The sequence below is a fragment of the Pseudochaenichthys georgianus genome, chromosome 8 (genome assembly GCF_902827115.2).
Source record: "Pseudochaenichthys georgianus chromosome 8, fPseGeo1.2, whole genome shotgun sequence".
Lineage (NCBI taxonomy): Eukaryota > Metazoa > Chordata > Actinopteri > Perciformes > Channichthyidae > Pseudochaenichthys > Pseudochaenichthys georgianus.
This window is the reverse complement of record NC_047510.2, coordinates 25,769,087-25,795,171: the sequence shown is the minus strand read 5'-3', so window position 1 is coordinate 25,795,171 and position 26,085 is coordinate 25,769,087. Positions and strand designations below refer to the sequence as shown.

Below are 26,085 nucleotides of genomic sequence, written 5' to 3'. Positions count from 1 at the left end.
TTTTCCTCACATTGCATTGCAATAGCCTGTTTAAAGTGATCATATAACAAACAACTAATCAGTACTGATACTGTATGCTAATAGATATAGGAGTGATAATAACACAGTAAATGCTTTGAATGTATTAGATATAGCTGTGCAGTATTCTTAACAGACTGGATAGCAGCAGACAATTACTTAGGCTTATTACAACCAGAAGAGACATGAGACTTTTATTTTTTTAGAGACTTGAGACTTGACTTGGACTCGTGACCAAAGACTTGAGACTTGACTTGGACTTGCAAAAAAAGACTTGTGAACATCTAATATGATTCAGGAATATCAAATGTTGCCAAGACGAACTCCTGGCCGAAAACATCCCAAACGCAGCTTCCGGTTCCGGTCTAATTTCTCGGAAGTAGTTTCAAATAAAAGCCCCAAAAAGCTGAAATCTGAGAAGTGTTCATAAAGAATAACTCTAACAAATCATCAAAATAGTTGTTGATTCATTTATTAGTTAACAAATTATAAATTAAGTATTTATCGTTGCAGCTACAGTTTCTTTATTTGTCTCTGAATCATTGCCCATGTGAAATGTCTAATTCTGTTCTATACTTTATTGTGTCACTGTTTACAAGGGCTTATAACATTTTTGGCAGTTCCACGCATAACAAAAAGTATTTTCTCAGGAGCTGTTTCTCCATCAACCCGCTGCTTTTTAATTTTTCGTCAGTGATTATTTCAGATTCAAGAGAGAAAAGTGTGAGAGTGAGGAGTTTGACTTAAAAAAACTGGATGCTCTTAATGTCTTTCATTTTTGTAAATCACTTTGAATTGCCTTGTGTTGAAAGGTGCCATATAAATAAACTTGCCTTGCCTTAATGATTAATTAATAATTAAATTAATAATAATTAGTAAGTACATTAGTACATTTTAAGTGACTTTATTTGACACGAGTTTTCAAGAGCATCACCTCTTAAAAAACACCCTTGATGAGTTTTGTGAGAAAAGTTGACATTTAAATTAGTTTGTTGACATAGCCTGTGAGTTGTTCCGATCTCTGCAATGAATTATAATACTTAATATTCAGTGATGGTAATCTGTAGGCCTATTTGTATTTTGTATTATCTTATCGTCTGAATATGTAAAGTAGTACACATAAATGTAGTGAAAAAGAATGTGAATGTGTGTGAATGTTAGTCTACAGTGATGAGCAGGTGGAAACTTGTATGTTTATGAATGGGTGAATGCTGACTTTGAGTAGTCAAGACTGGAAGAGCAGTTTTTAAATGCATATATCATTTATTTTCACAGTTCATGTTACAGAAAGAATAAGAAAATGAAATATGTTTAGTGTTTCTAACAGATTTAGGAAACATCTGTTGACTTGTTTTTGCCAGTTGTCATCTTATTAGCATGAACTGCAAAGGTCTCTGCCACCAGTAAGGGAATAAACAATGGAAGCATCTGCAAACACCTAAAGAGAGAAATGAGAAGCTGTTAAAACATCAGATACATTTTCCAACAAGGGCCTGTTCAGTCCTGTTATTGTGATGAAAGAATAAGTTACTCAATCTCTAAAATTAACTACAAAATTCAGAGAAATGTTGGCTGTGTGACTGAAACTGGATTTAGTTAACGGCCGACAGGTGTGTTCAAAGATCAAAGCGTTTTTTTTTACAGCTCCTGTCCCCTCTAGCGGTGATGTCACCCAATCTAAGTCTTATCCAGCTCTCCCATTCATTCCTATGAGGCAAATTATGGCAGTTTTCTGTGATTTGCATGAAAACTGCTTGGCGAATCTCTTATAAAAGACATAGCACCCCGTTCCCGGTCATTCCGCACTTTGATGTTTTTTTGTGTGTGTTTTGTGTCAACGCTGCCGGACGAGTAGCATGACAACATTTGTGGCGGAAGAAGGAGAATACGATAAGGTAAGTATGTCAAATACTATACTGTGTGTGGCTTTGCCAGTCACACATAATGATTGAACCATTTGACCAATGAAATGACTCGATTACATGGGCCAATCAGAGGGTTTGACCCATTGAGCCAATCAGGCTAGGTGTAATGGACCAATTATATAATACTTGATATCAAATACCTTCACAGGTTTGGCATCTAAGCTGATCTTGCCCCAGGACACGGCCTCATCAGGTCTGGCTCCATAGTCACAGCCATCGAACTCCTGAGCCGTGTTCACAAACACCGCATAATCAGCTCCGTCTCTGGAGGGAGACAAAGCAATGTATCCTTTAGTCCAGGGATCGGCAACAGGCGGACCGCTATGGGCTCAGAACAGTCTCATAATACACACATGCGCACAGAAGGATTCACACTTGTATTTCCAGATCCACACTTGTGTTTTTCAATGCACACACAAATGTATTCCGTTTCATATACATGTAAATAAAATCCAAATACAGAAAAAAGTTTTAGATGTGTATTTTTGATCCTCACATATTTGTTTTCCGTTTGAATCCCCTGAACCTGCAAACACAAACAGCTTTCTGTGCACGGATCGCTGTGCATTCGTGTGTGGGTTTTTTGAGACTCCCCTGACGGTCAGCCGATTCGTACTTGTAATTATTTCTATCTATAGCCAATCAGATGTCTCCTCAATTCTAAGCCAATCACATGAGCGCGCCCCCACGATGGTAGATTTCTTGCGTTCATGACCTAGCGCTTCATGTACGCATTTTGCGCAGTCCGGAGCTGACAGCTCCATGGAGCCTGCCTGCAGGCGCTAATCTCAGGAGACCCTTCACTCTCAGTACAGCGCCACTTTCCGAACAGGAAATGCACGCAAATACAAGCCTTTATATTATTAAGGTACAGCGCCACTTCCCAAACCATTGATGAATGCTTGTGTACACAAAAACGGCAGGCAAAATCGTTTTAAATGTGTTTCCTGTGTGGCGAATACAGCTGCTTTATTTATGTCTGTATGAAGTTGTTGTGAGTGTGGAGGGAGCAGCTACAGGTTAGCCGGTCATTATCGGCCGATATTCACTCTTAATAGTTCGGTGCTCTCTATAAAGGCCGATCAGGAGAGCTGGATCTGATCGATATGGACATAAACGCGACTGAAGTGTAACCGGACGCGAGAGAGAGATCAGATCAGCTGCTGAGTCTGATGGAGACACGCTGCTCTGCATGATCACCTGATGCTCCGCCCTCTGTTTAGCGAGTTGACCGGACTGCGCAAAATGCGTATATGAAGTAATTTTACCATCGTGGGGGCGCGCTCATGTGATTGGCTTAGAATGAAGGAGACATCTGATTGGCTATAGATAGAAAAAATTACAGGTACGAATCGGCTGACCGTCAGGGGAGTCTCAAAAAACCCACACACGAATGCAAAGCGATCCGTGCACAGAAAGCCGTTTGTGTTTGCAGGTTCAGGGGATTTAAACGCGAAACTAATAAGTGAGGATCAAAAATACATATGTAAAACATTTTCCGTATTTGGATTTTATTTACATGTATATGAAACGGAATACATTTGTGTGTGCATTGAAAAACACAAGTATGGATCCGGAAATACAAGTTTGAATCCTTCTGTGTGCATGTGTGTATTATGAGACTGTTCTGAGCCCATAGACCGCGGTCCGGATCGAGAAGGTCCTCGCTGCGGAATGGGGCGGGGTCGGATGTCCAACCCTGCCCAGAGAAGAGTTCCGACATCTCCGTTCACTCAAATGGACCAGTTTTTTACAGCAATGGCGGATCGCGGAGCACTTCCGGGAAACTATTGAGAGGATCTGCGGCTAGCAGTGCAGTAGAGTTGTAGCATAATAGACCGTTCGTGATGGACTTTTAAAGGTAAGAAGACGTTTAAAGATTTATATTGCGGATATTATCAGAACATCTGAATCAAATTAACTACACATGTGTATTAAAGGATGTTAGTGGATTATCCCTTCAATCAGTATATTTGACGTTTACAGATAACAGATTAGGCTAGAATGCCGGATAACGTTAGCAACACACGTTAACCACGAACAGCCTATTAATCCGTTCTCTTAATGTTATTTCCTCCAACGTTGTGGAATTAGAGAAAAGGGGCTTCTTAACGTGCTTTTATCCGGGTGGAGGGAGTTACATATTAGTTAAATATAACATTGGGGCGTGTGATTGTAGTGGGTGGAGGTGGTGAAATGAGGATATCCATTTTGGAGTTCAAGCTAGTATAATATAGTTAACGTTACACAATAATAAGGAAGAGAGCTATTTTTGTGATACATCGCTATCGATATGGATTTAGAGTGGATATTTGAGACTTCCAAACAGTAAACAAAAACGTAATTTATGGGTGAGTGTTTTTAGCAGTCATATTATGTATTCTGTTGATTATTACCTGTCTGTATTATGTTGCAGCTCAGCTGATGTTGGATTGATGGCAAAGGGAGAGGGACTTAAGTGAGAGTGAAAACACAAGGTACGTTTTAAAATAGGTCGGCAATTTCCCATCCTCTAGGTTGCTAGATGTATCTAACCCTTTCTCCTGTCTCCCTCTTTCAGCACAAGAACCCCAGGGGGATTCAATGGAGCCTAAAGACCTGCAATGAGACCCTCACCCTGCACCTGAGTCTCAACTCCCAGAGCTTTGCAAGCCTCTCCCTGTTCCTTATTTTTATTAAACAGACGTTAAGCTTCCCAATGGTGTGGTCTTCGTTTTGTGAAAAATATGATTACCTCACATATGTTGTTGCTGTTGTTGTCTTTTGTGATAGTTAAATTGCTCCTGCTGACTTGAGCCAGCCATTCTTTCCTCCTCTCTGTGTCAGTGGGGAAACCTTACATTCATACTCCTTTCTCTGAGCGCTTGAAGCATCCCCAGGCAGCACAGCATTTATGTTCAGGTTCAAATTTGAGTCGGACTATTTAATGTTTTTTGAGCAGTGCATTGATAAAGAAAACCTTAAGGTTCATGCCTGTTTTGAAGAGCGCGGTTGAATGTTTGCATCAGCAAAGCCTTTCACTGTTGTATAGATTTTTTTTTGTATACTTGGTTTGGTTTTTATATTTACTGTATTTGCTTTTTCGGTTCTGTTATCTTAATGATTGTTCTGTTATATGATAAATGTTGTAAATAATAAATGCTTTTTCTATCATTCTATGAAATGCAGTGCAATGTATCATTTGAAATATATGGACTAGATATGAGTATGCACAGAACTGACTAAATGAATAATCAATTAAAACAAATATTAAATAATATACTTAAAGGAATGGTCCACTCATTAGATAATTATTCCAAACTTCAGTATTTAGTGAAACATTATGTTTAAATCATACCCTGAAGAAATCTGCGATATTCCCTGGTAAATAATGATTTTATAGCTCTTTTTTTATCAACACCTGTATATTCCGCCTGGCCGCCGCCATTTTTGCCATTTTCAGTAGTCACGTGATGGTCGTGACGTCATCCATGCGTTCACTTTGTCAACACACGGAAACATGGCGGAGTATTTGAGTTCGGACTCGTCAGCAGAGGAAGAAGTTTTGACCAATGTGAAGAGATTGGATGGGGGAATTCAACCATACATATCAGTATGACAATACGACACCCTCTGTCCTTAGACCCTCACATCGTACAAGGAAAAACTTCCGGAGAAAACCCACAGTTTAAAGGGAACATGGGAGAAACCTCAGGGAGAGCAACAGAGGAGGGATCCCTCTCCCAGGACGGACAGACGTGCAATAGATGCCGTGTGTAAATTGAAAAGATAATACATTTGCAACATAGGTAGTCCAAATGTTTGGAAATGCATGTGTGTATAATGGGAAGATGATATAAGATACTATATGTATGCATGTAGTACCACCCTTGCTAGCGATTCCCTCTCTAGTTTAGCATACTCAGCTTCGTTGTCCCTGGCCATAGTATCACGATTTTATGGGGCCGGAAAAACTGGGGGGAAATACACACTAGCCGGTACTACGCTATATGGAAAGGCCACCAAAAACTGTCCTGGCCTGGACGCTAAAGGACGTTAAAACGGGGCTACCCGCGGCAATGGAAATGCGCTATAACATACCTTATTCTTACTCCGAGCACTACTTCTGCTCCTCCGTCGCTTCACACTTGCAGAGGGCGATTTCTCAACTGGCCGAACTGGTGTCCTGGTCGGTGATGACACCAGAAAGACCGATGGTACTGCATCTCCATTAAGTAATGGTTGTTCCATAAATCCCATGTTATGTTTCATCATACTCTCAGAGTAGTCGTCCGGAAATTTGAAATGTTCGCTGCATACATGAGCCTGTGAATCTTTCGGTTCGGGCCGGCCACATTTCGCTAGCCACTGCCTCCGAATGTACTTCTTACGCTTACCTTTTGGCAACAGATGGAACCGAGCATTCCGTGGATTGTTCCTATCAGAATTGTGGCAATATTTCGCGATACAGTGAGGCATATTTGAAGAGAGAAACTACAGTAAATAACATGGAGATCAACGTGTCTTCGAAAACCAAACGCATGGTTTACGTCACGTCCGGAAAATGGCGGCGCCCACAGTGTTGATGTTATTTCGGTATATAATCAGTTTAAAATCACTGATAATGTCATCGGATTAAAAAAAAAAAAAAAAGCCTGGCAGAGACTGGTCTGTTTTATCGGATGATAATTATTTAAAAATGAGTGTCATGAGCATACCATTCCTTTAAATACACTAATATATCATTTAAAACAAATATTAAATAATGAACTTAAATACACTAATATAGAATATATGACTTTTTATACCACATATTTAAATACATTCATGCATTTAATTAGTAGGAAGTTTTTATATTTAGTTTTTTAATTATATTTAGTCGAGTGCAGATTAATTATATTTAGTCGAGTGCAGATTAATTATATTTAGTCAGTGCAGATTTGTATTTGTATTTATTGTAGTTGTCCAGCAGATGATGCTGTTTGTGTCATTAGGATATCCATACACCCCGCCCATCGGACGTCCAGCCCCGCCCACATCCGACCCCGCCCCATTCCGCGTTCCGCAGCCAGGGCCTATAGTCCGGATCCGGACGCCGACCTATACGGACCCGGAGCTATAATCAATACATTAATAGGGGATTTTTCGAAGCCTCCCGCTTTTTTAACGCTGATATGGGTGACTTGTGTAATTCGTGGAGAACCGAAGGGTTTTCGTTTTGGGGTGGGGGGAGTCCGTCAGTCCGACTGACGGACAACTTCTCACTTAAAAAAAGAAGAAGAAATCTAGACCGCAAAAATAAATAAACAAGCTAGTACCTGTTTTTCCTGGCCAAGGACAGGTTCCTTGAACACAACACGAGCGTAACGTGTCTTCACGTGGTATATGTCTCGTCTGAAAGGAGTGCTGACAGAGAGCACCGGAACGCCGCTCCAGCCCTTAACATATTGCAAAACCCTTAAGGAGCCGTACACATGCCGCAGCGTTTGCCTGGCTGTGTCTTTAGTTGTAAGCACAGTGGCGATCTGTTGTTATTAGCATCTGGTTAGCTAGCTATGCTAACAAATTTAAAGAGCTTTTCTACAACCAGGTGGAAGAGAGCTCTCTCTTGAGAGGCTCAAATAACCTCAGCTCAGTGAGGTTAAGGCACACCTTGATATGATCATTATAGTTATTAATGAGACTAAATGAAAAACAGGTATGAAATACTATATGACAGTAACAAAAAATTTGTTAAAAATAACAAGAATAGAGTTTAAAAGGGGAGTGATTTGTAAAATATCCAAAAAGAAAAATCTGCTTACAGTTCTGTTTCATATGGGTGTTGAGAGATGTATCCATAGATCTCTTAATGTTGCTCTCAAACTGCACCAGATTGATGCATTTAACTTCAATATTTAAAAAAAAAAAAAAAATCTTCCCGGGGGAGCATGCCCCCGGACCCCCCTAGGGGAGGTTAGGTCCCCCCTCCCACATAAATCATGTTCACATGGATAGGATACTAAATACATATCTTTCTGTGTTGGTGGTCATGCCACACCGTGCACATGCATGCATACGTGAGTCATGGTGAGATATCTGGATTAAGAGGTTGCTTTTTCTTTGCACAGAATGAAAGAAAGGCCAAATTAATGGGCTGTGATTTTAGTTTTTTTAAGCAGAGGTTGAGTTCAATCATTTGTACGACCCTCGGAGGATGTTGTAAAAATGTTAAGGAAAAAGGTTCCCCACCCCTGCTGTAAATAATAATAAAAACCCTTGATTTTTAATTTAACATCTCTGTCTCCTATTGATCCAAGTAGAATAGCCAGTTAATTGAAGCATTATAGCACAGACCTTTGTCAGATGGTATATTACGCTGTTTTTGTTATGCTTCGAATAGTTCTCTCTTTTTTCACCATACCTGTGTTTGCATCACTGTAACCAATGAACACCTGCATGTGTGTGTGAGAATGGCCCTGACACCATTTCAGCCCAGATTTACAAACTCCTGGCAGGACAATAAGCTCCAGCTCAATTCTCACACTGAATTTTAAAAAAGTGAGTGAGGGACTGCAATATAAGAGGGAAAGAAAGAGAAACTTTAAAACTGTTCAATTGTTATGATGTGTAAAGACTGATATTGTTCTATAATCGTCTGAAACTGTTAAGTCATGATGTGAAACGGTTAACAAAGAAAAAGGGAAACTCAAGCTGCTGCTACACTTTATTTGATTTATCTAAAATTAAGCACTTTTAAGATGCACATATTATTTGTAAATGCAGCCCGAGAGGAACATTACACATATCCACAGTATTTAAGTAATGTTAATTGACGATACATATTGTTGTTTATGAATTGTACTTTCTTTATTTGATTGACAGTCAGTTGCTGATTACATGCAGACGTTGATAAAGCTACAGGCTACTTCAATATATATCACACTAATTCATAATGCAACTTAGACATTTTTATGTTCCGGACCTTTGCATGGGGACATTTTCTCTTAGTGGACTTCGTTGAATTTTAGTTCAAGACCCCTGCTTTAGTCACTTGCAACCTCTCTTCCATATTTGATAAGATATATGTATTTACATAAGAACAAAGCAATCTCATAATCAAAAACGTAGAAAACGTACCCATGCATTTGCATTGCAGACTTGGTGTTTGGACACGCCCCCTCCCAGGGCGAGTATCCCTGTGCTGTTCGCTGCCACTGCAAGATGGTTCAACTTTGCAATATCTGGAATCAAATGCATTGAGTAAGACCAACTACAAACACAGAGTCAAATAAGGTAAGCACCAATGAGGTTTCCCATTATTTTTACCCTCAGCTATGTCCAGTATCAAACCGGGCTTTTTGAATGAGAAGAGGAAGAACGCGTCTCCGATGGCACCGTCCGTCAAGGCAGGGCTGAACACCGGGATGTTATTCTGAAATCGACAGCAGATCAATGTTTAGTGTATTTTAGAGGAAAATCCCTCGTTTTTTCCAAAAGTCCACACATTTCCAGTCTAATGTATACCGGCAGGACTCGCCTTGTAGGCCCAGTAGTAAACAGATTCAGGGTTGTTGATCTCCTTGCCAAGCCGATGGATCATCTTAGATGGAGTCCAGCGAACGCTCTGAAAGAAGTTAACTAAAAATAAGTACGCTTGATGAGAGGGTGAAATAAAATCTTCTTACAAATAATATTATTTGACTTTTTTTAAATATATTTTCGAAACTTGCAGCATTTTTTAAATGTTTGGAAACATTTAAAAAGTTTGAAAAGTAGTCCACACACCTGAGTGTTCTGCTCCAGCAGCATCTGCTCTAAAATGGGCATCAACCATTTGTCGAATTTCACATAGTTTTCTTCAGGCATCAGTGTGTTTCCTGTCCTGTATCAACAATGGAACACAGCACATTTAAAAAAAAAAAAACTCTTTTAATTTAATTTCACTTTTAATGTGGTATTTCCATTTGCAAAGTGTCAAATTCTGATGATGCAACATGTTCTCTGACCTGTTCAGTCCTATTTTGTAAAGATGCTTGCCAGGCATATCGAAGTCTCCTATGTACATCGGGCCCAAACACTTGATCAGATCCTCCTCTATACCTCCAGCTGTGGTCACTAAGACATCCACCTATACAGAGAAAGACATATTGATTAGAGAACAGATATGATTTGTAGTGGACTGTAGGACAAGACTATACTGTATATTCCTCAGATTCATATGTAAGGTTGTTTCAATAGTGCAGTTTATGGACAAGATAGCATCTAACATTTAACAATAGTCAGAGAGAAATTGTGATCTTTATACAAATGATTAGCACTATTATTTTAATTATCTATTCATCTTTTTCTCAACTGATGGATCAATCATGTACTGTTTTAATAAAAAATCTATGTAATTTAGTTTAATATTTTAGAAAACTACACCTGCCTTGTATAGTCCGGTTGAATCGAACCCTGATGCGTTTAGCCGCTTGGTGCGGTTAATTTGGGTCGGTGTGAACGCAGTCCGAGACCTCTTAAGTGAACTAAACAACCGGACTCTGGTCCGCTAAAATAGGTGGTCTCGGACCGCTTGCTTGCGACCTCTGGAGCGGTTCATTACTGGTGTGAACGCAGTCCGCACCAAAACATAGGAAGCGTAGTATTTACGTGTCACAAGAACGCGGATGTCTTCAAAAATCTTTAGCGAAAGAGTCTTTAAGACATCCACGGTTGTTTAGTTAAATAAAGAGTGAAGCAGAATGAAGTGTTGAACAGTGTCGTGTAAAGTAAAAATGCTCCGTCAGCTACATAAAATTAAGAACACGTGTCGTCCGTGAAACGCCCCTCCTTACTGCAGAACGTCTCTCATTATGTTATAATGTTTTTTAACGGGCGTTGTCTGATTATATAATCATATACGCGGGCCGCTAGTGTCTGTTGATCTCCAGATTAACAGCAGCATGAGAATAACCTGCCGAAAGTGCCAATGCTCCATGGCGGAGGCTCCGGGAGAAGCCCCTCACTGCAGTGCGCAGTACCTCAAGATGGGCGGGAGCTCAAGATGGGCGAGAGCTCAACGCCCCTCCTTCTCAACCTTTGAGGCACGTGACGGGACGGCCCCTCCTTCTCAACCTTTGAGGCACGTGACGAGCTTCACAGATGACGCGTTGCATCCTCTTTCCCGGGTAGCAGTTCTCTTCCCTCCCTTCAATCTAACCCTTCCCTTCCCCCCATCCTAACCCTAACCACTCCCTACCTTTTTACCTAATCCTAATCTTCCTTCCTCCCTCCCAAACCCCAAAACATCTCCTACTGTAAGAAATTAAAATCAATGTTGATATGACGTAATTTAAATTAAATACAGGGTTTAATTTAAAGCAGTTTTATTCTGAAAAAAACGGAAGTTCACACTAACTATTAATTTAACACTTTTATTCTGAAAATTCGTCATTTCCGGTTAGCATTAGCATGTGGCTAACGTTTTGAAAACCGTGAATTGAAGGTGAAATCAAATGACATGTGATGTTGCACACTAAACACACTGGGATTATCCACAGACTGGGTAAGTACACAACACGGGAGTCGGGACGTCACGTGCCTCAAAGGTTGAGAAGGAGGGGCCGTCCCATCACGTGCCTCAAAGGTTGAGAAGGAGGGGCGTTGAGGCTCCGCCCATGTTGAGCTCCCGCCCATCTTGAGGTACTGCGCACTGCAGTGAGGGGTACTACGTATGGAGTCAGATTTGGGTCAATATTCTAGCACGTAAAACAAGCTACTCACGAGCAGAAAATGTGCTTTTACACGCGCATAAAATGAGTGTCAGCCTCACTCGCTCGCAGAGTCTGTCTACGCGCGCGTGAAAAGTTTCTGGCACTTTGGGGCGGAGCCACTGGACTTTGATTGACAGCTGCCAGGAACCCCGGAGTTGCCAGGTTTGATAAATGCCTGAACTACCAAGAGCCGAGGAGTGACAGCTGCAAGATCAGTTGGACGAGATTGAATGGTAAAGTTGTCCATAAAAAACTATTACATTCGTAAAGTGTACAGCTAATATATATATATCAATTCATTTGATATAAAAAAATTACATTAATTCTAGGAGTGCAATACTTTTCCAAACACTATAGTAATAATATGCATTCATTATGACAATATCATACTATTACTATAGGAGTGTTCTATAGTGTGTTTAAAAAACAACTACAGAAACACTATATATTATACTATTTAAAATAATATAGGAATACTACAAAGATCTAGATACAGAGTATATTGAAATATTATAGGGCTACTATAGCTAATAAAATGGCACTACAGAAAAAACTATAGTAATACAATAGCTGCTGAAAAATACTACAGAACACTACAAACTTACTATAGGACACTATACAACTCTTATAGTATACTATAGTAACACTAGTTCATTTATAGTTCATTTCGTAAGGGAGGTGCATACAGCCAGGGCTGGATTGGGACAGCAAATCGGCCCTGGCATTTAGACCCAGACCAGCCCAAATCCATAAAACAAACGAATAGTAGCGGTTCCTGACAAGAAGAATAACTCAGTATAATTTAAAAAAACGCTATTATTATTATTATTATTATCCTTTTTACGTACCAGGGGCAAACTAAATTAATACATACCACAAGTATGTGTAACTATCAATCATTAGAAATTAGACCTTCAAACCCTCTCACAAAGCGAACAGTGACCGAGCACTAATAGGGGGGTCTGATGGTGGTGGAGGCGGGGAGGGAGCGGATCAACAGCTTGAGCAGCTGTCAACTCAACATGGTAAATAACCAACCAAAAACGATCACCGGTTCATCTTGTTTTGGCCGTGAGAATAGTTTGGGCAGTGTGAGATCGTGAGATTAAGAGTTGTCAACCCTGGTGTACCTGCTGCAGGTGGGGCCGACCAGTTATACAAGAGGGAGACAATAGCTGTACTTATTTTTTAATGAGCCACATTCCATAATGCACTAACTTCAGACTTCCTTACAGAGCCCCTCCTCCAACACACACGAACATGACCGATGAGCGCACGAGATAAGTTTGTGCACAGATGGAAGGCTGACAGGCAGGTAGGCCAACCCAAGTTCCCATCAGCAAAAACACGTGGGTTTGCTATCCTGTCTCCAAAATGGTGGAATGAGCTCCCCATTGAAATCAGGACAGCAGAAAGCCTACACATCTTCCAGACTGAAAACTCATCTCTTTCGACTCCACTTCGAGCGATAGAATCTGCTTTCGATGTCTGCTTTAGAGCACCGTAAGAAAAAAGCTTCAGCACAGGTTGAATGTGTAATGCTCTTTTCGTGCTCCTCTGTATGCTGGTGTGCGTGCCTTCAATCTGACATTCCAGTTATAAATGTGCCTGTGTCAGTCCGATTCCCAAAGGCCAGACATACAAAACAACATATGACGTCTAGGGTTGGGTACCGAGAACCGGTTCCAACATTTCGATTCCAACGGTATCATTTAGAAATGTGAATTTCGGTTCCGCTTTTCGATTCCTGAGGAACTGTTTCTCGCAGCTCTCCGTAGCCTGCTGCATGACTGCGGCGGGGCGGGAAATGTAGCGTTGTATCTACATTTCCTACAGTGTAACCTGAGACCAGGGCCGGCCCGTCGCACTGGCATTATAAATGTTCGCCTAGGGCGCCAGATCTGTGGAGGCGCTGCGCTGACAGCTCTGGGAGAAAAAATAAATGTTTTGACCGTTGGGGCTCATCCTAATTTTCGACCTTGATGTAACAACATTCATAATTAAGTAAATGTAACACCCTTTTCACCCCGGTTACACTTTTCATTTGCCCTGTACGATGGGCGCTGCAAGTGATGAAAATGGGGGATGTTGGCTTATCTGGCAACCGCAGCTCACAGCCAAAGTGCGCGTGAGCGAGGGAGAAAGGGAGGGTGCACTGGAACCGGCGCTGTTGTTATTAGCATCTGGTGCTAGCTGCTCTTACGGAAGAAGAAGATGTTTCTTCAATGATGTGGAGGGAGAGTCCTCTCCAGTCTGACTGAGAGGCTGATAACTACAGCTCAGTGAGGTAAAGGACTCTGAGTGTTTAGATAGTTCACTTTAGTCTAAGTTATCTCAGTGGGTCTCAAACGTTTTGATCACAATTTATGTAAACACATATTTCCAAGGCTCTCCTTTATAATTATTGGGATAAAACAGGTTTGAAATCATTCCAATGTATACTATAGGACAGTAAACCAGACATATCGTTTTAAACTGGAGAGATAAAAAGATATGCATAAATAAAATAGTAAAATAAGATATGAATGAACAACAAAAATAAAATGCATTACATGTAGGCTATTTGTTATTTAATTATTAAAATGTAAACTGATCTTTTTCATATGGGTGTTTAGAGTTGTACCCCCTAGATCTAGTCTAATTCTGCGTGTGCACCAGATTGAAGCATTTTACTTCAAAATGTTCAAACATTTCTTCCCGGTATGCCTGAGAGGCAGATATGCTTGTTTTTCTCAACAAGAACTGTTTTTAAAAGTTGGACTGTTGCAGCTTCAGTGGTTCTCAGGTTAAAGTTACATAGCAGTGAATATAAACAGACTGATTAATGTGAATATTACTTTAAACTAACCTGTGTAAAAGTTTCTCAAATAAATGTAATTTTTTTGGTGGAAGAAGCATGTATCATTTTTTTACCCTGCCCCTCAAAGAATCGGAATCGAGAACCGTTAAGAACCGGAATCGAAAAGTAGAATCGGAATCGGAATCGGAATCGTGGAAATTCAAACGATACCCAACCCTAATGACGTCCCTTGCAATATGACGCCACTTTCTGCTGGTGCCATCTTTACAGGTGAATACCTTCTGCACAACTGAAGTTCTGGTATGTTGTTGTTCTAAAAACATCTGTAACATAGATGGCTCGGGGCGGGCAAAGTAATCTATGTCCTCCTGCTCTTTAATCTCCTCACTCTAGCTGACACTCTTCTCATCAGGGGATGCTACCTGGCTCAACACAATGATACAGAATGAATGGATTCCCTGATAGAGGTCCATACAAATAGGCATTGACATAACAATACCACACAGTTAATGGTCAAAACTACATGTGTGCCTAATTTTCTTTATCTATTTCTATATTATTCATTCTATATATTGTCAATCAAAACTACCACAAAAAGCTGACTATAAAAAAAATTGTTCAGGTCCCAAAAGACCACTGTTGCCCTTATAACCAAATAAGTAAATACACTAAACAAAACAAGCTGCCAGCTGACGGTAATTGTTCATGAATGTTGCTTAACTTTCAATGAGACAACGTATCAGAGTCCCATTAAGCTATATTTTAACTTGCCAGGGAAAACCTAAAAAAGCCAGCTTACTAGCTTGTAGGCTAACGAATGTTTCTCTTATAATATTTCTCTTATTAGTGCTTCATCAAAGGGATATTAATGGGTTCCAGAACTACAGAGTATCATAACCTTAATAATAATCTTTTCCTAATTGTCTTAGCTTCTGCTTACCGCGAGTTCTCCTCCCTCTCCCCACTCGCGCTGATCTCTCTCCCTCTCATCATCTTCCTCACCACCAATATCGGCCACGGGTGCTGAAGATGGACCTGCACCTGTACTAAACATGTCGGCTATTTTGACACAAGCGGCAGCATCAGCACGAAGGGCCTGATTTTTTCTTGCCCGTAATTTTTCTGCTCCCCCTTTTCGCTTGGCCTTCGCCATTTCTAACTCGAACTTTTTTTTCCCCCAAAAAAAAGGCAGTTTGGCTTCAACGGCCAGCTCACCTCCTGGGGGCGTGATTTAATGATGCACACCGAGCGGCCCAAAGGGGGAGGTGATTAAAGATTTGATTGGGCCGGCCCAGTGTCAATTGCTAAAAACATTTAAACAGAGGGCCAATCTACCCGTCTTATGGGCCGGGACTTCAGAAAAAAAAAAATTACGTTTCGGCCCAAAAGGCACGTCGGCCCACCCGGAAAATGCCCGGTATGCCAGATGGCCAGTCCAGCCCTGCATACAGCAGACAGTATAGTAGCAGTTTTCGACAGATACAGCCCACTCAAAAATATATTGTTTTATATAAAATTAATTAATATATATATTAGCTGTACACTTTACGAATATAATAGTTTTTTATGGACAACTTTACCATTCAATCTCGTCCAACTGATCTTGCAGCTCTCACTCCTCGGCTCTTGGTAGTTCAGGCATTTATCAAACCTGGCAACTCCGGCCTTCCTTGCAGCTGTCAATCAAAGTACAGTGGCTCCGCCCCAAAGTGCCAGAAACTTTTCACACGCGAGCGTAGACAGACTCCGTGAGCGAGTGAGGCTGACACTCCCGCGAGGGAGCAAGAGGGCTGTCTCGCGAGCGAGCGCATAGCCGCTCGCGGGGGTTTTATCTGCTCGCGGGGGTCATTTTATGCGCGTGTAAAAGCACATTTTCCGCTCGTGAGTAGCTTGTTTTACGTGCTAGAATATTGACCCAAATCTGACTCCATACTACGGCTCCGGTAGAAATTTGTTTTTACCCCCTTAATGTCTGACCAATGGTTAAACAGCATTTCCGTGCACATGACTTGTGTTTAAAGTTTATAGTCCGTTTGAGTTTTGCCCGTGTGAAGGCAAACCGAAACTTCTGAAAAATGAAACAATGTAACAAACTGTCGTCTGGTGCGCACCAGAGAGCGGACTATTAGGTGTGAATGCACCCTGCTAATGCCTTATTTTTTAGGAGAGTTGTACCATTTTGTGTTCTGCGAGATAGCGGATACTCTCCCTGACTCCACTGCTGATGAGGTTTGAGGTGTAACTGAAGAAGATGGTGCAGCTGTTAAGGCAGGGGCAAGTGGATGGGTCTTCCTCAGAAAATCCATTTATCCTCTTCATCGGTTGCTGGCGCCTCTCGATCTAGATGTGGAGGGAATTAGACCGATTAAAACGATCATCATGCCATCAGTTAATTGTGCATAATCAAAAGATAATAATACAATCTAACAAAACCAAAGAAATGTACGTGCGTATTCATCAAAGATCTCTTTCTATGTTCCACCATCTCACCATTTTGTTGATCTCCTGGATAGCCAAGCCCACCCTAGTGGCCTGCAGACCGGTGGTAAGGTAGGACTTCATCAGTGCGCGGTAGTCCACTCCCTGGTTGAAGTCGTAGCCCTGGATCTTTGGTGTATCCTCTGGCACTGGCTCCATTTCTCTATAGGTATTTTCAGGTAATGGGTGGGCATGGTGTGCCATATTGTCTGAAAGAACAATAACAAACATTCCTAAATAAGTTATGGAAGTGGGAAGTGTAAATATTAGTGCTGTCAAAATTATCGCGTTAACGGCGGTAATTAATATTTTGAATTAATTGCGTTAAAATATTTAACGCATTTAACGCATGTGCAGAATGGCCCGCCCCATACATGCCACCAGTGGCAGCGCCAGGGTATGGCTGGGGTAGTCTACACCCATACCAAGAAATGGCTTAGCCCCACCATGAAAAATGATGTTAAAGTAAGCAAAATAAAGTCTGCCAACTCGCGCGGAGTAAATTGCACAGACAGCAGTTAGTAAGATTGATTTCAGTAGCCACGGTTTTGAAAACTTTTGTCACGTAGTGATCGTCTTCTCAATAGAACATCTTTGATAACGGCGTGGTGTTGTTGCAGGAAGTCCCGACTGAGAATACTTTCGCTGTAGTACAGGGCAGAGCCATATAATAGTAATAATATGGCTCTGGTACATGGGTGCACATAACTGGTACGCAGGTTATGTGCGTAATCTGAAATGCGTACCGTCACTTGTGTCACAAAGCGCATTTGCGTACCGACGTACTTGTGAAGCTTTTCCAGAAGGCAGTTCGATCACCGGACGACAGAGTCGGTCTCCGTGTGCACAGACAGGGCTGCTGTTAACGTCGGTCTGTACAACGGAACTGTGCCAAAACTACGCCAACCGGCTGCGGAGGGAGACTCCCCCCAACACTGGAGAACTGCGCTAAAACAGCTGATCACAACGTTCACACTCTGTGGTCCCGAAGTACTCCACTAGCCCCCCCTCCCCACCCCCTCTGTCGACTTTCCTGAAGTACTCCCCCGTTGATAGAAATCAACACGTAATGAATTAAGACCCTACTGTTTGATGATTGATAGGTGTGTGGGTTGTCTTTCATTTTGACATGCAGACATTTTTTATAATAAACATAGATACTGTATGTTAAATGGATATATCCGCCTTCTTTCATTTATCTTTCCATTCCCACAACAATATACATAAATAAATGGCATATTTTGGACATAGTTCCAATGGTGATTAATCATGATTAATTAATTAATTTTTAAACTGTGATTAATCTGATTAAAATTTGTAATCGTTTGACAGCCCTAGTAAATATCTATACAACTTGAATGTAAAAGAGCTATTTTCCTCAAGATCAAACATATGCAGGTTTGTTAACTTTGGTAAGTTGTTGTGGTTCTCTTGAATTGTGCATTTTATGCAGATCCACATCAACCGTTTGCATGTATTAAGGGTTGAGACTGAGTGGCCTAAAATAATGAGATCACCAAGTAGGTTAGACCAAAGCTGAGGTAACCAAGCAGGGACACGGGAAGGGGGGTGCTGAGGGGGCTGCAGCACCCCCATCTGTTGGCGGAGAGTTGTAAATGCAACGCCAAAAAGTTCACTAAACAAACCAATACAAAAGTTTTATTTTGAGTTACTATTTTTGAGTTAGCATTTTAGTGTAAGCAGTTAATACAAAGCTTCACTAAATAATAAGAGAAAGTGATAATGCGGTGTGTTTCTTCTGTTTCAGTGCAGACAAGATCAGGGATGGGAGTTTTTTGAAAGGGGGATTTAAGAACTGGCGAAAGGCAGGGGAAACATTTACGGAGCATGAGAAGTCCCATCAACACACAGGCCGTCAACAAACTGGCAGCATTAAAACGAACACAGATGAATACACTGCTCTCACAAGCTGTTGCTAAAGACCAAATGACTGCATTTAATAACGTTATTAAACAGGACCAAAGCCCCGAATGTTATTTCTGTAGCCCCGGACAATTCTCCTTCAATAATATAATACATTAAAGGTGACCTATCATGCTATATTTGAACAATATGTTGTAGGGCCATACCTATATAAAGTATATAAATATATATATTTAAAAAACACCAAACAGATCCTGCATGTTAGCCATGCCTCATTTCGCTCTATATGCTCTTTCCAGCGCTGTTTTTGCAGGGGGCTGATTCTGTGAGCTGCAGCTGACCACGCCCCCCTGCAGGAGAGGGGAGCGTGCTTTGAGATCAGCTGATGGGCTGCAGCGGGGAGAGGAGGGGGACAAAAAGAGATCTCCGTCCTCCGTGTTTTATTCTTATAGAATGCTTTACCTCAGGGGTGCCCAACCAGTCGATCGCGATCGAGATTCCCAGTCGATCGCGAGATGTGTCCAAAAATAGAACAACAATATTCCGTTTTATCGTTAATGTCCTATAACATAATCTTCCTGTGCCAGAATAATGCACTTGAACGCATCAAAGCTTTGTGATTGGCCCATGTGTCGGGGCGTGGCTGGTCGGCAGTGCACTATTTCGCTGATGTTGTCCGTGTCAACAACAGGAGTGATAGTCCGCACACACACAAGACCGCAATTATGGCAGAAGCAAAAAAGCCCAAAATATATAATTTTCACTCCGAGTGGGAGGATGATTATTTTTGTATCTATTCCAATTCAAAGTCCATCTGTCTCATCTGCAATGCGAGCGTGGCTTTATCGAAGAAGGGTAATTTAGGAGCGGCATTTCAAAACAGTGCACAAACGCTACGAGACGGAATTCCCTCTTAATTCTGCCCTACGCTCCCAAAAGGGGAGGGACCAGAAAGGACAGCTAAATGCACAGCAGTCCATTTTCACCAGGCCCAACAACAAGAGCAAGGCTGCTACCATAGCATCTTATCGTGTCAGTCACGTTCTTGCGAAACACATGAAGTCTTTCAAAGACGGCGAAGTTGTGAAAGAAGCATTCCTGGAGGCTGCCGACGCGCTTTTGGGGGACAGTAAAAATAACAGTAGCATTTCAACAGGTTTTTGATATAATAAAAACTCAAGTTGGATACCGTTATTAATCAGCTGTAAGTTTTAGTTTGTTTGAACTTATTCATTATAATTATTGTACAAAATGGTATAAGAATGCAAACTTAAATTGATTATAGTCTATCATCAATTCAGGTTAAGAAACTAGTGTTGCTTGCTGGCATCCTATTTTAAAGGCATTTCTTTTTATACTCTACTAAAATGCAACAAAAAAAGGGTTTGATTCTATTAATTTTGTCTTTTTTATTGGACTTTGGCAGCAGATTCCTGTGTACCTTCAGATCTGAGTTGTCTTATTAGTAGGCCTAATTTATGCTTTTGTAGCAACACTATTTTTATATAATGGCAATGTAACGGAGGTGATCTCTGGGGCCATAGATCTCGGCCTCCGTTACGGATTGTGTAGCTTTGTTGGTTGCGAAATGTAGGTAGTGTGTGCATCTGTATGTGTTTTAGTTTGTCTGTCTCTGTTTGCTGGTTTTATATCAAAAGTGTTCCCTTTCCCCATGTCTGTGGCTGTTGATTGTGTGCACCTGGTGCCCTGTGTTGTCTCCTCCCCCCCACCTATGTCTAATTGCTGATTAGTGTGTGTATTTAGTCCCTGTTGCCCTGTCTGTTTTGATGCTGGTAGTGTGTGGGAGATCCCTGTGGTTGGTGACGGTGTGCGCATGTTCAGCAGGATTGAGGCTGTGTGTTATGTGTTCATGAGTTAATAAATGCCCACACCGGGTTGTATTTGGACGTTCTGCCTCCTTGCTTGCTCAATTGTCAGCTTCACAATTGGTGTCAGAAGTGGGATTGACCAAGTGAGGAGGTGAGAGTGATGGAGGAACTGAGGGAGATGATATGGTCACTCCTGCAGCTTCAGGTAGCCGGTGAGCAGCAGTTCGCATGGGTACAAGAGCGGGAATCCATGATGGAAGAGGAGCGGAGACTCCGGAGGCAAGACGGCCGATTGGCTAAAGGCTCGACGGGCACTAACTCTGCTGTTGGGGCATCAAAGATCCTGACGGAGAACCGGAAATTGATGCGAGAGCAGACAGAGGAGATGCACTTAGTGGAGGAGGCGAAGCCCATCATGGAGCGTCAGCTGCTGGAGGAGCTGGAGAGACAGAGACAGCGACAGGCAGAGGTCACGGCCCAGAAGGCCAGAAAGGAGAAAGAAAAATCGAAGCTAGAGCGAGCGGCAGCTAGAAAGCTGGAGAAGGTCAACAGCAGCCTACAGCGTCACCTGCATCGCAGCACGGAGGAGAAGGAGGAGCGCCAGAGGGAGCTCATCAACATGAAGGGGCAGATAGCCACTCTGATGCAGCGGCAGCAGTTCCGGGCGGACCCCGCTCAGCTGGAGAGGAAGAATCGGATTGCCAAAAAGAAGAAAGGGAAGCTTCCTTCTGACTTCACGCCCCACCCCTGAGGAAACCATGCTGCACAAGGGGAAGCAGAAACCTTGCAGGGAAGCCAAGGTTTTCAAGACACTGTGCTTCCGGGGAGAGCGGTAAGGAAATGTAACGGAGGTGATCTCTGGGGCCATAGATCTCGGCCTCCGTTACGGATTGTGTAGCTTTGTTGGTGGCGAAATGTAGGTGTGTGTATGTGTTTTAGTTTGTCTGTCTCTGTTTTCTGGTTTTATGTCAAAAGTGTTCCCTTTCCCCATGTCTGTGGCTGTTGATTGTGTGCACCTGGTGCCCTGTGTTGTCTCCTCCCCCCCCCACCTGTGTCTAATTGCTGATTAGTGTGTGTATTTAGTCTCTGTTGCCCTGTCTGTTTTGATGCTGGTAGTGTGTGGGAGATCCCTGTGGTTGGTGACGGTGTGCATATGTTCAGCAGGATTGAGGCTATGTGTCATGTGTTCATGAGTTAATAAATGCCCACACCGGGTTGTATTTGGACGTTCTGCCTCTGCCTCCTTGCTTGGTCGGGCCGCTCAATTGTCAGCTTCACAGGCAAAGAAAGGGTTCAGAGTCTTTTCTTTTTTCCCCGTGTCATATGTGGCAGCACTGTTCAATGTTTCTTGAAGACATTACCCACTGTAGTATGTGACTTGTGAATAAACTCCAACTCTGTATCAACAACACTGTTGTGTAACTTCAGTTAAATACTTGTATGTGTGTAGATTAGAAAGAGGTAAGATAAAGGATCTGCAGTATTTTATGAAGTATTAATCGTACAAAGGTCAGTTTTATACAAGTAGAAGTGTGTATTTACCTGGTAGTAGGCTGTCAGTAATGGCTACGCCTCTCTATTTGGACTGGTAGATCTCGGCAGACTGGCAACTTTAAAAGTAGCTCTCGGTTCAAAAAAGGTTGGGCACCCCTGCTTTACCTGAACCTCATCATGAGAGGACGGCAGAATTGTAATTTCCCGTGTTCAGTGAATGCAACAGAGGCAAGACACCAGACCAACCAGAGAGTTGCATGGAAATAAAATATAGTCTTATTGGCTGACAGGTACCTTTCCTGTGACAATGTTTAAACTGTCAGTCGGACTCAGAGTTATAAAGATGGACATAAGAAAAGATTTTCTTACAAAATACGACAATTCTCATGTGGTGGCTCACACAACAACTCCAGATTCACCACTTGAGCCAGGTAAACAAGGTATGTAAATGTCAGTAAACTTCCAAGTTATGCGAACATGTAAGCAAAGCATAAATTACAGCTACGTTGACGTTACTTTGAATCGCGGGGGTAAGCTAAACCATTAGCAAGTAGCTATAGCTAGCCAGAGATATTAAATAAACACTTTATCATACAATCTAAATGTAATGTTTTTTAGCGTTACCTGGTGACTTCAAAGAAAGAAAATGTTGACTGTTCGACATGAAGCTACCTTACAGTACACCGTTGATCCTGAGTCCTGTCAGTTAAAGTGTTTCATAGTTAGCTTAGCTAAGCATGAACCTAGCACTGAAATATATGGATTATGTGACAGTATTTCGGAGAAAAAGTCAGTTGAAATGGTGGCATAGTTGCCACTGCTCAGTGGCGAGCCGTCAGGGCCCTCTAGGCCTAAGATATTAAAAATAATAATATTTGAAAACACTAAAAAAACTTTTTTTTTAAATATTTTTTTCCCATTAGTTTCACCAAAATAACTTGATTTAATTGTATTTAAAATAATATTTCCAAATAAATCCTTCGAATCTGTTCAGTTTCTGTTGGAATGTGAAGGGTTAAATGCCTTCTCTGCGAGTTATGTGAAGACGGGAGAGCTTGTTGGTCCCTCTGTACATTCACAGGGGGCCAGCTATAGCAACTCAACGAGAGAGTAATGTCAAATGACAGTACAATTTGACCAATCATATCTTCCCTCTAAATGGGCGGGCTTTATTTTCGCGGACTTTATGACAAGTTCCGCCCGCTGTGAGGTCTATCTCATATACAGTCTATGGGTCTATGCCATAGACTGTATATATAAAGGTCTATCTATGCCATAGACCAGGGATGGGCAACTTTGATGGTGGTGGGGGCCACATCATTGATGTACTGGCCACCAGGGGGCCGCAGATTCACTTGGAACACACACAAATTCCATGTGTTGTATGTAATTATTAACAAATATACAAAATCTGACATCTTCATTGACATTTTACAATCAAAGGGAACATCCCCAAAAATGGGAACATCCTCTAATAAACTCACTAAACAAATATCAGTTCACAGAAATGTTATTTCAGTTTTACAAGTGGCATGTTTGTATTGAACAGGTTATTAAACAATGGAATACAACTATTTTAAACTATTGGAAAGCACGGAAAATGTGTGTGTATTGAGATCAACCATTAGATGACATACATGAAGTCATGAACACTAACCCAGACATTAGTTGTCTAACTTGAACCTAAAACACTTGTAGCCAGTCTCTGCATTCCCCTTATTCCACAATAAGGGGAATTTCAACACAGACACCCGTCAACCCGCACTCTGCTGTTCCTCAGCGCCATTCCCCCTCCCTCCCACTAAAATTATGAATGAAAAGCGTAGTATTCATAGATAACAAGGCAGGGTCCGTGACAGTTTGTTTTCATCTGATTTCAAATAAACAAAGTCTTGGTTTTAAGAATATTAAACTTGTTTTTCGCCAAATTCAGATGATAAAAACAACTTTTAAGCTTGTAAAGGCATAATTACAAGAGGCAACTTAACGTCACAGCAGGCATAACAACAGCCGGTGTTTCTTGTGAGGGTTTCCCCGGTATTTTTTCGCGGTATTTGAAATCATCTACGCAGCTCGCGACGTAACTAGGACGGTATCAGTACTACAAGTATTAATTATTATTAATTACGTTGTTTATAAATTAATCTGAGGGCCGCAAAAAGAGGAGGTGGGGGCCGCATGCGGCCCGCCATTTGCCCATCCCTGCCATAGACTGTATATATAAATGGACGTAGTGTCCGTGACGTCACCCATAGGATTCAGCAGAGTTGCTGAGAAGCCCTTAGTAGGCGGAGTTGGCCACTAACGTCTCGACAGTGACGTCAGAGTTCAACTCCCGCCTGTTCCAGCCTGCTCCAAATAAGGGCAAAGAGGCGGAGCCGAGGCGGGACCTGCTGCCACCGAGCTGGAAGTTCCAGAGCTAGCTGAAGCTACCAAGCTAAGCTAACATGCTCCCCATCTGCACACTGCCGTCGCATTTTACGTTTCTAAGGTAAGCGGACATGAAACTATTCAGCAAAACTATAAATAATAATCTAAGTTATTGAGTTTTTAGCATAATACTTCAGAATCTTAAAACCCTTAATGTTTGTATGCAATTGTGCTAAATTCAAAACTGGAATCAAGCAAATATTAATATGTTTGCATGACATTAGTTATTTGTATTTTGATATCACTTAACTACACGTGTAATACATTTAAGTCAAGCTAAGGTACATGTGATGGTAGCTAGTTAGTGCTCTTACCTGTGAGGCCTCCTCCAAAGAGCATAATAACCAGACTGTATCATTCAAACTAAGTACCAGTTCTAGATCCTTGACTTTAGACAAACAATTCAAAAGACAACATGTATTTAAAGACCAATCTTTATTTGAATGTGCCTCTTAACCTGATATATTAGTTATACAGTAATAGTATTGACAATCTAAAAAAACTGAGCAACTCAACAGTCAACTTTATGTTTCTTATTGTCTAAAGCATTTATTATTTTCATTTTCCCCCTCTCATATTGAGTGTGGACGGATTGAGACAGCATGGTGTCCAGAGAGCAGCAGAGACTTCAGGGAGAAACCTCTGTGTGATGGACGTCCAATCTGTTGGTGTGGAGAGGACTGAGGGTCTTTCCTCACCGAGGAAGACCAGGCCTGATGGAGGAGCCCATGCATGCTGGGCAAAGCTGATACCAACTGCACAGGCCTAGTCTGTCACGTTATTTGACTAAATGTGTTTACTTAAACATTTAATAGGTTTACACCTTCTGTCCATATGTGCTTTTTATTTAAAACATTTGATTAACTTTTGGTTCACATTTCAATAAATTGTATTTGTATTTGCACTCCTTTCGTCCATTATTCTTACTGAAAATGTTAGATTACACATTCACATCTGACTGAAGATTGGCCCCATTTATTTGTGATGTTGCAAACTCTGCGGTACAAGGCACAAGCAATGTGATGCTCATAAAGTGAGGCAAATAGAAATAATCAGCTGATGGAGTGTAGATGTGGAAATAGGTGCATTCGATCAGCTGACTGTTTTTACAATACAAGTAGTTTCTTAGTGTACTGGTCTTAAAATCTCATAACATCAGCTTTTAATGTTCCTCTTGGATGTTCTTCTTGACCCACAGAGAAGGAGAAAATGTCGTGTCTTTCAGGCATGTCCTTTCCTAACAAAAATGACAGGAAATATAAAACATATTATTGCAGAACAAGTGTGTTATTTATGAAAGCTGTGTGTGTGTGTGTGTGCGTGTGTGTGTGTGTGTGTGTGTGTGTGTGTGTGTGTGTGTGTGTGTGTGTGTGTGTGTGTGTGTGTGTGTGTGTGTGTTTAGGGGCTGTAGTTATCATTATTTTGTAATGTTTTTTTTTTTATTTCAACAGTGAGCTACAAAGACAATCAGAGAATGAACAGTATGAAGTTCATCAACATTGAAATATATGTTA

General features: G+C 41.4%; 1 protein-coding gene and 1 long non-coding RNA gene across 3 annotated transcripts; one reads left to right on the top strand and one right to left on the bottom strand.

Moving 5' to 3' along the window:
• Window positions 1-1,280: 1,280 nt before the first annotated feature.
• Window positions 1,281-25,163, bottom strand: LOC117451133 (deoxyhypusine synthase-like). Of its 2 annotated transcripts, XR_011643635.1 has the most exons (10): window positions 24,886-25,163; window positions 16,947-17,143; window positions 16,632-16,796; window positions 9,911-10,032; window positions 9,690-9,786; window positions 9,442-9,528; window positions 9,231-9,336; window positions 9,042-9,145; window positions 2,084-2,207; window positions 1,281-1,456 (listed from the first exon to the last, which is right to left on the bottom strand). XR_011643635.1 is itself a non-coding variant. In XM_034089259.2 (9 exons), the coding sequence occupies exons 1-9, from the start codon at window positions 24,908-24,910 to the stop codon at window positions 1,391-1,393; spliced, it is 969 nt and encodes a 322-aa protein (XP_033945150.2). In that variant the 5' UTR covers window positions 24,911-25,163; the 3' UTR covers window positions 1,281-1,390. The 2 variants fall into 2 exon arrangements, 1 of the variants encoding a protein (XP_033945150.2); XM_034089259.2 differs by lacking the exon at window positions 2,084-2,207.
• On the top strand, window positions 3,667-4,638 carry LOC139434337 (uncharacterized). The gene is made up of 3 exons (XR_011643693.1): window positions 3,667-3,804; window positions 4,360-4,420; window positions 4,504-4,638. It is a non-coding gene; the product is annotated as an uncharacterized lncRNA (long non-coding RNA).
• Window positions 25,164-26,085: the final 922 nt, after the last annotated feature.

Bases quoted from the DNA above. Each gene is read 5' to 3' on its own strand.
- LOC117451133 (XM_034089259.2), bottom strand. From the start codon at position 24,910: ATGCTCTTTGGAGGAGGCCTCACAG. The intron at 9,529-9,689 runs GTGTGTGGACTA...AACTTCTTTCAG, and splicing joins TGCTGGAGCAGAACACTCAG to AGCGTTCGCTGGACTCCATC. The intron at 1,457-9,041 runs GTACGTTTTCTA...TTCTCTCTTTAG, and splicing joins TCTGCAATGCAAATGCATGG to GTGTTTGCAGATGCTTCCAT.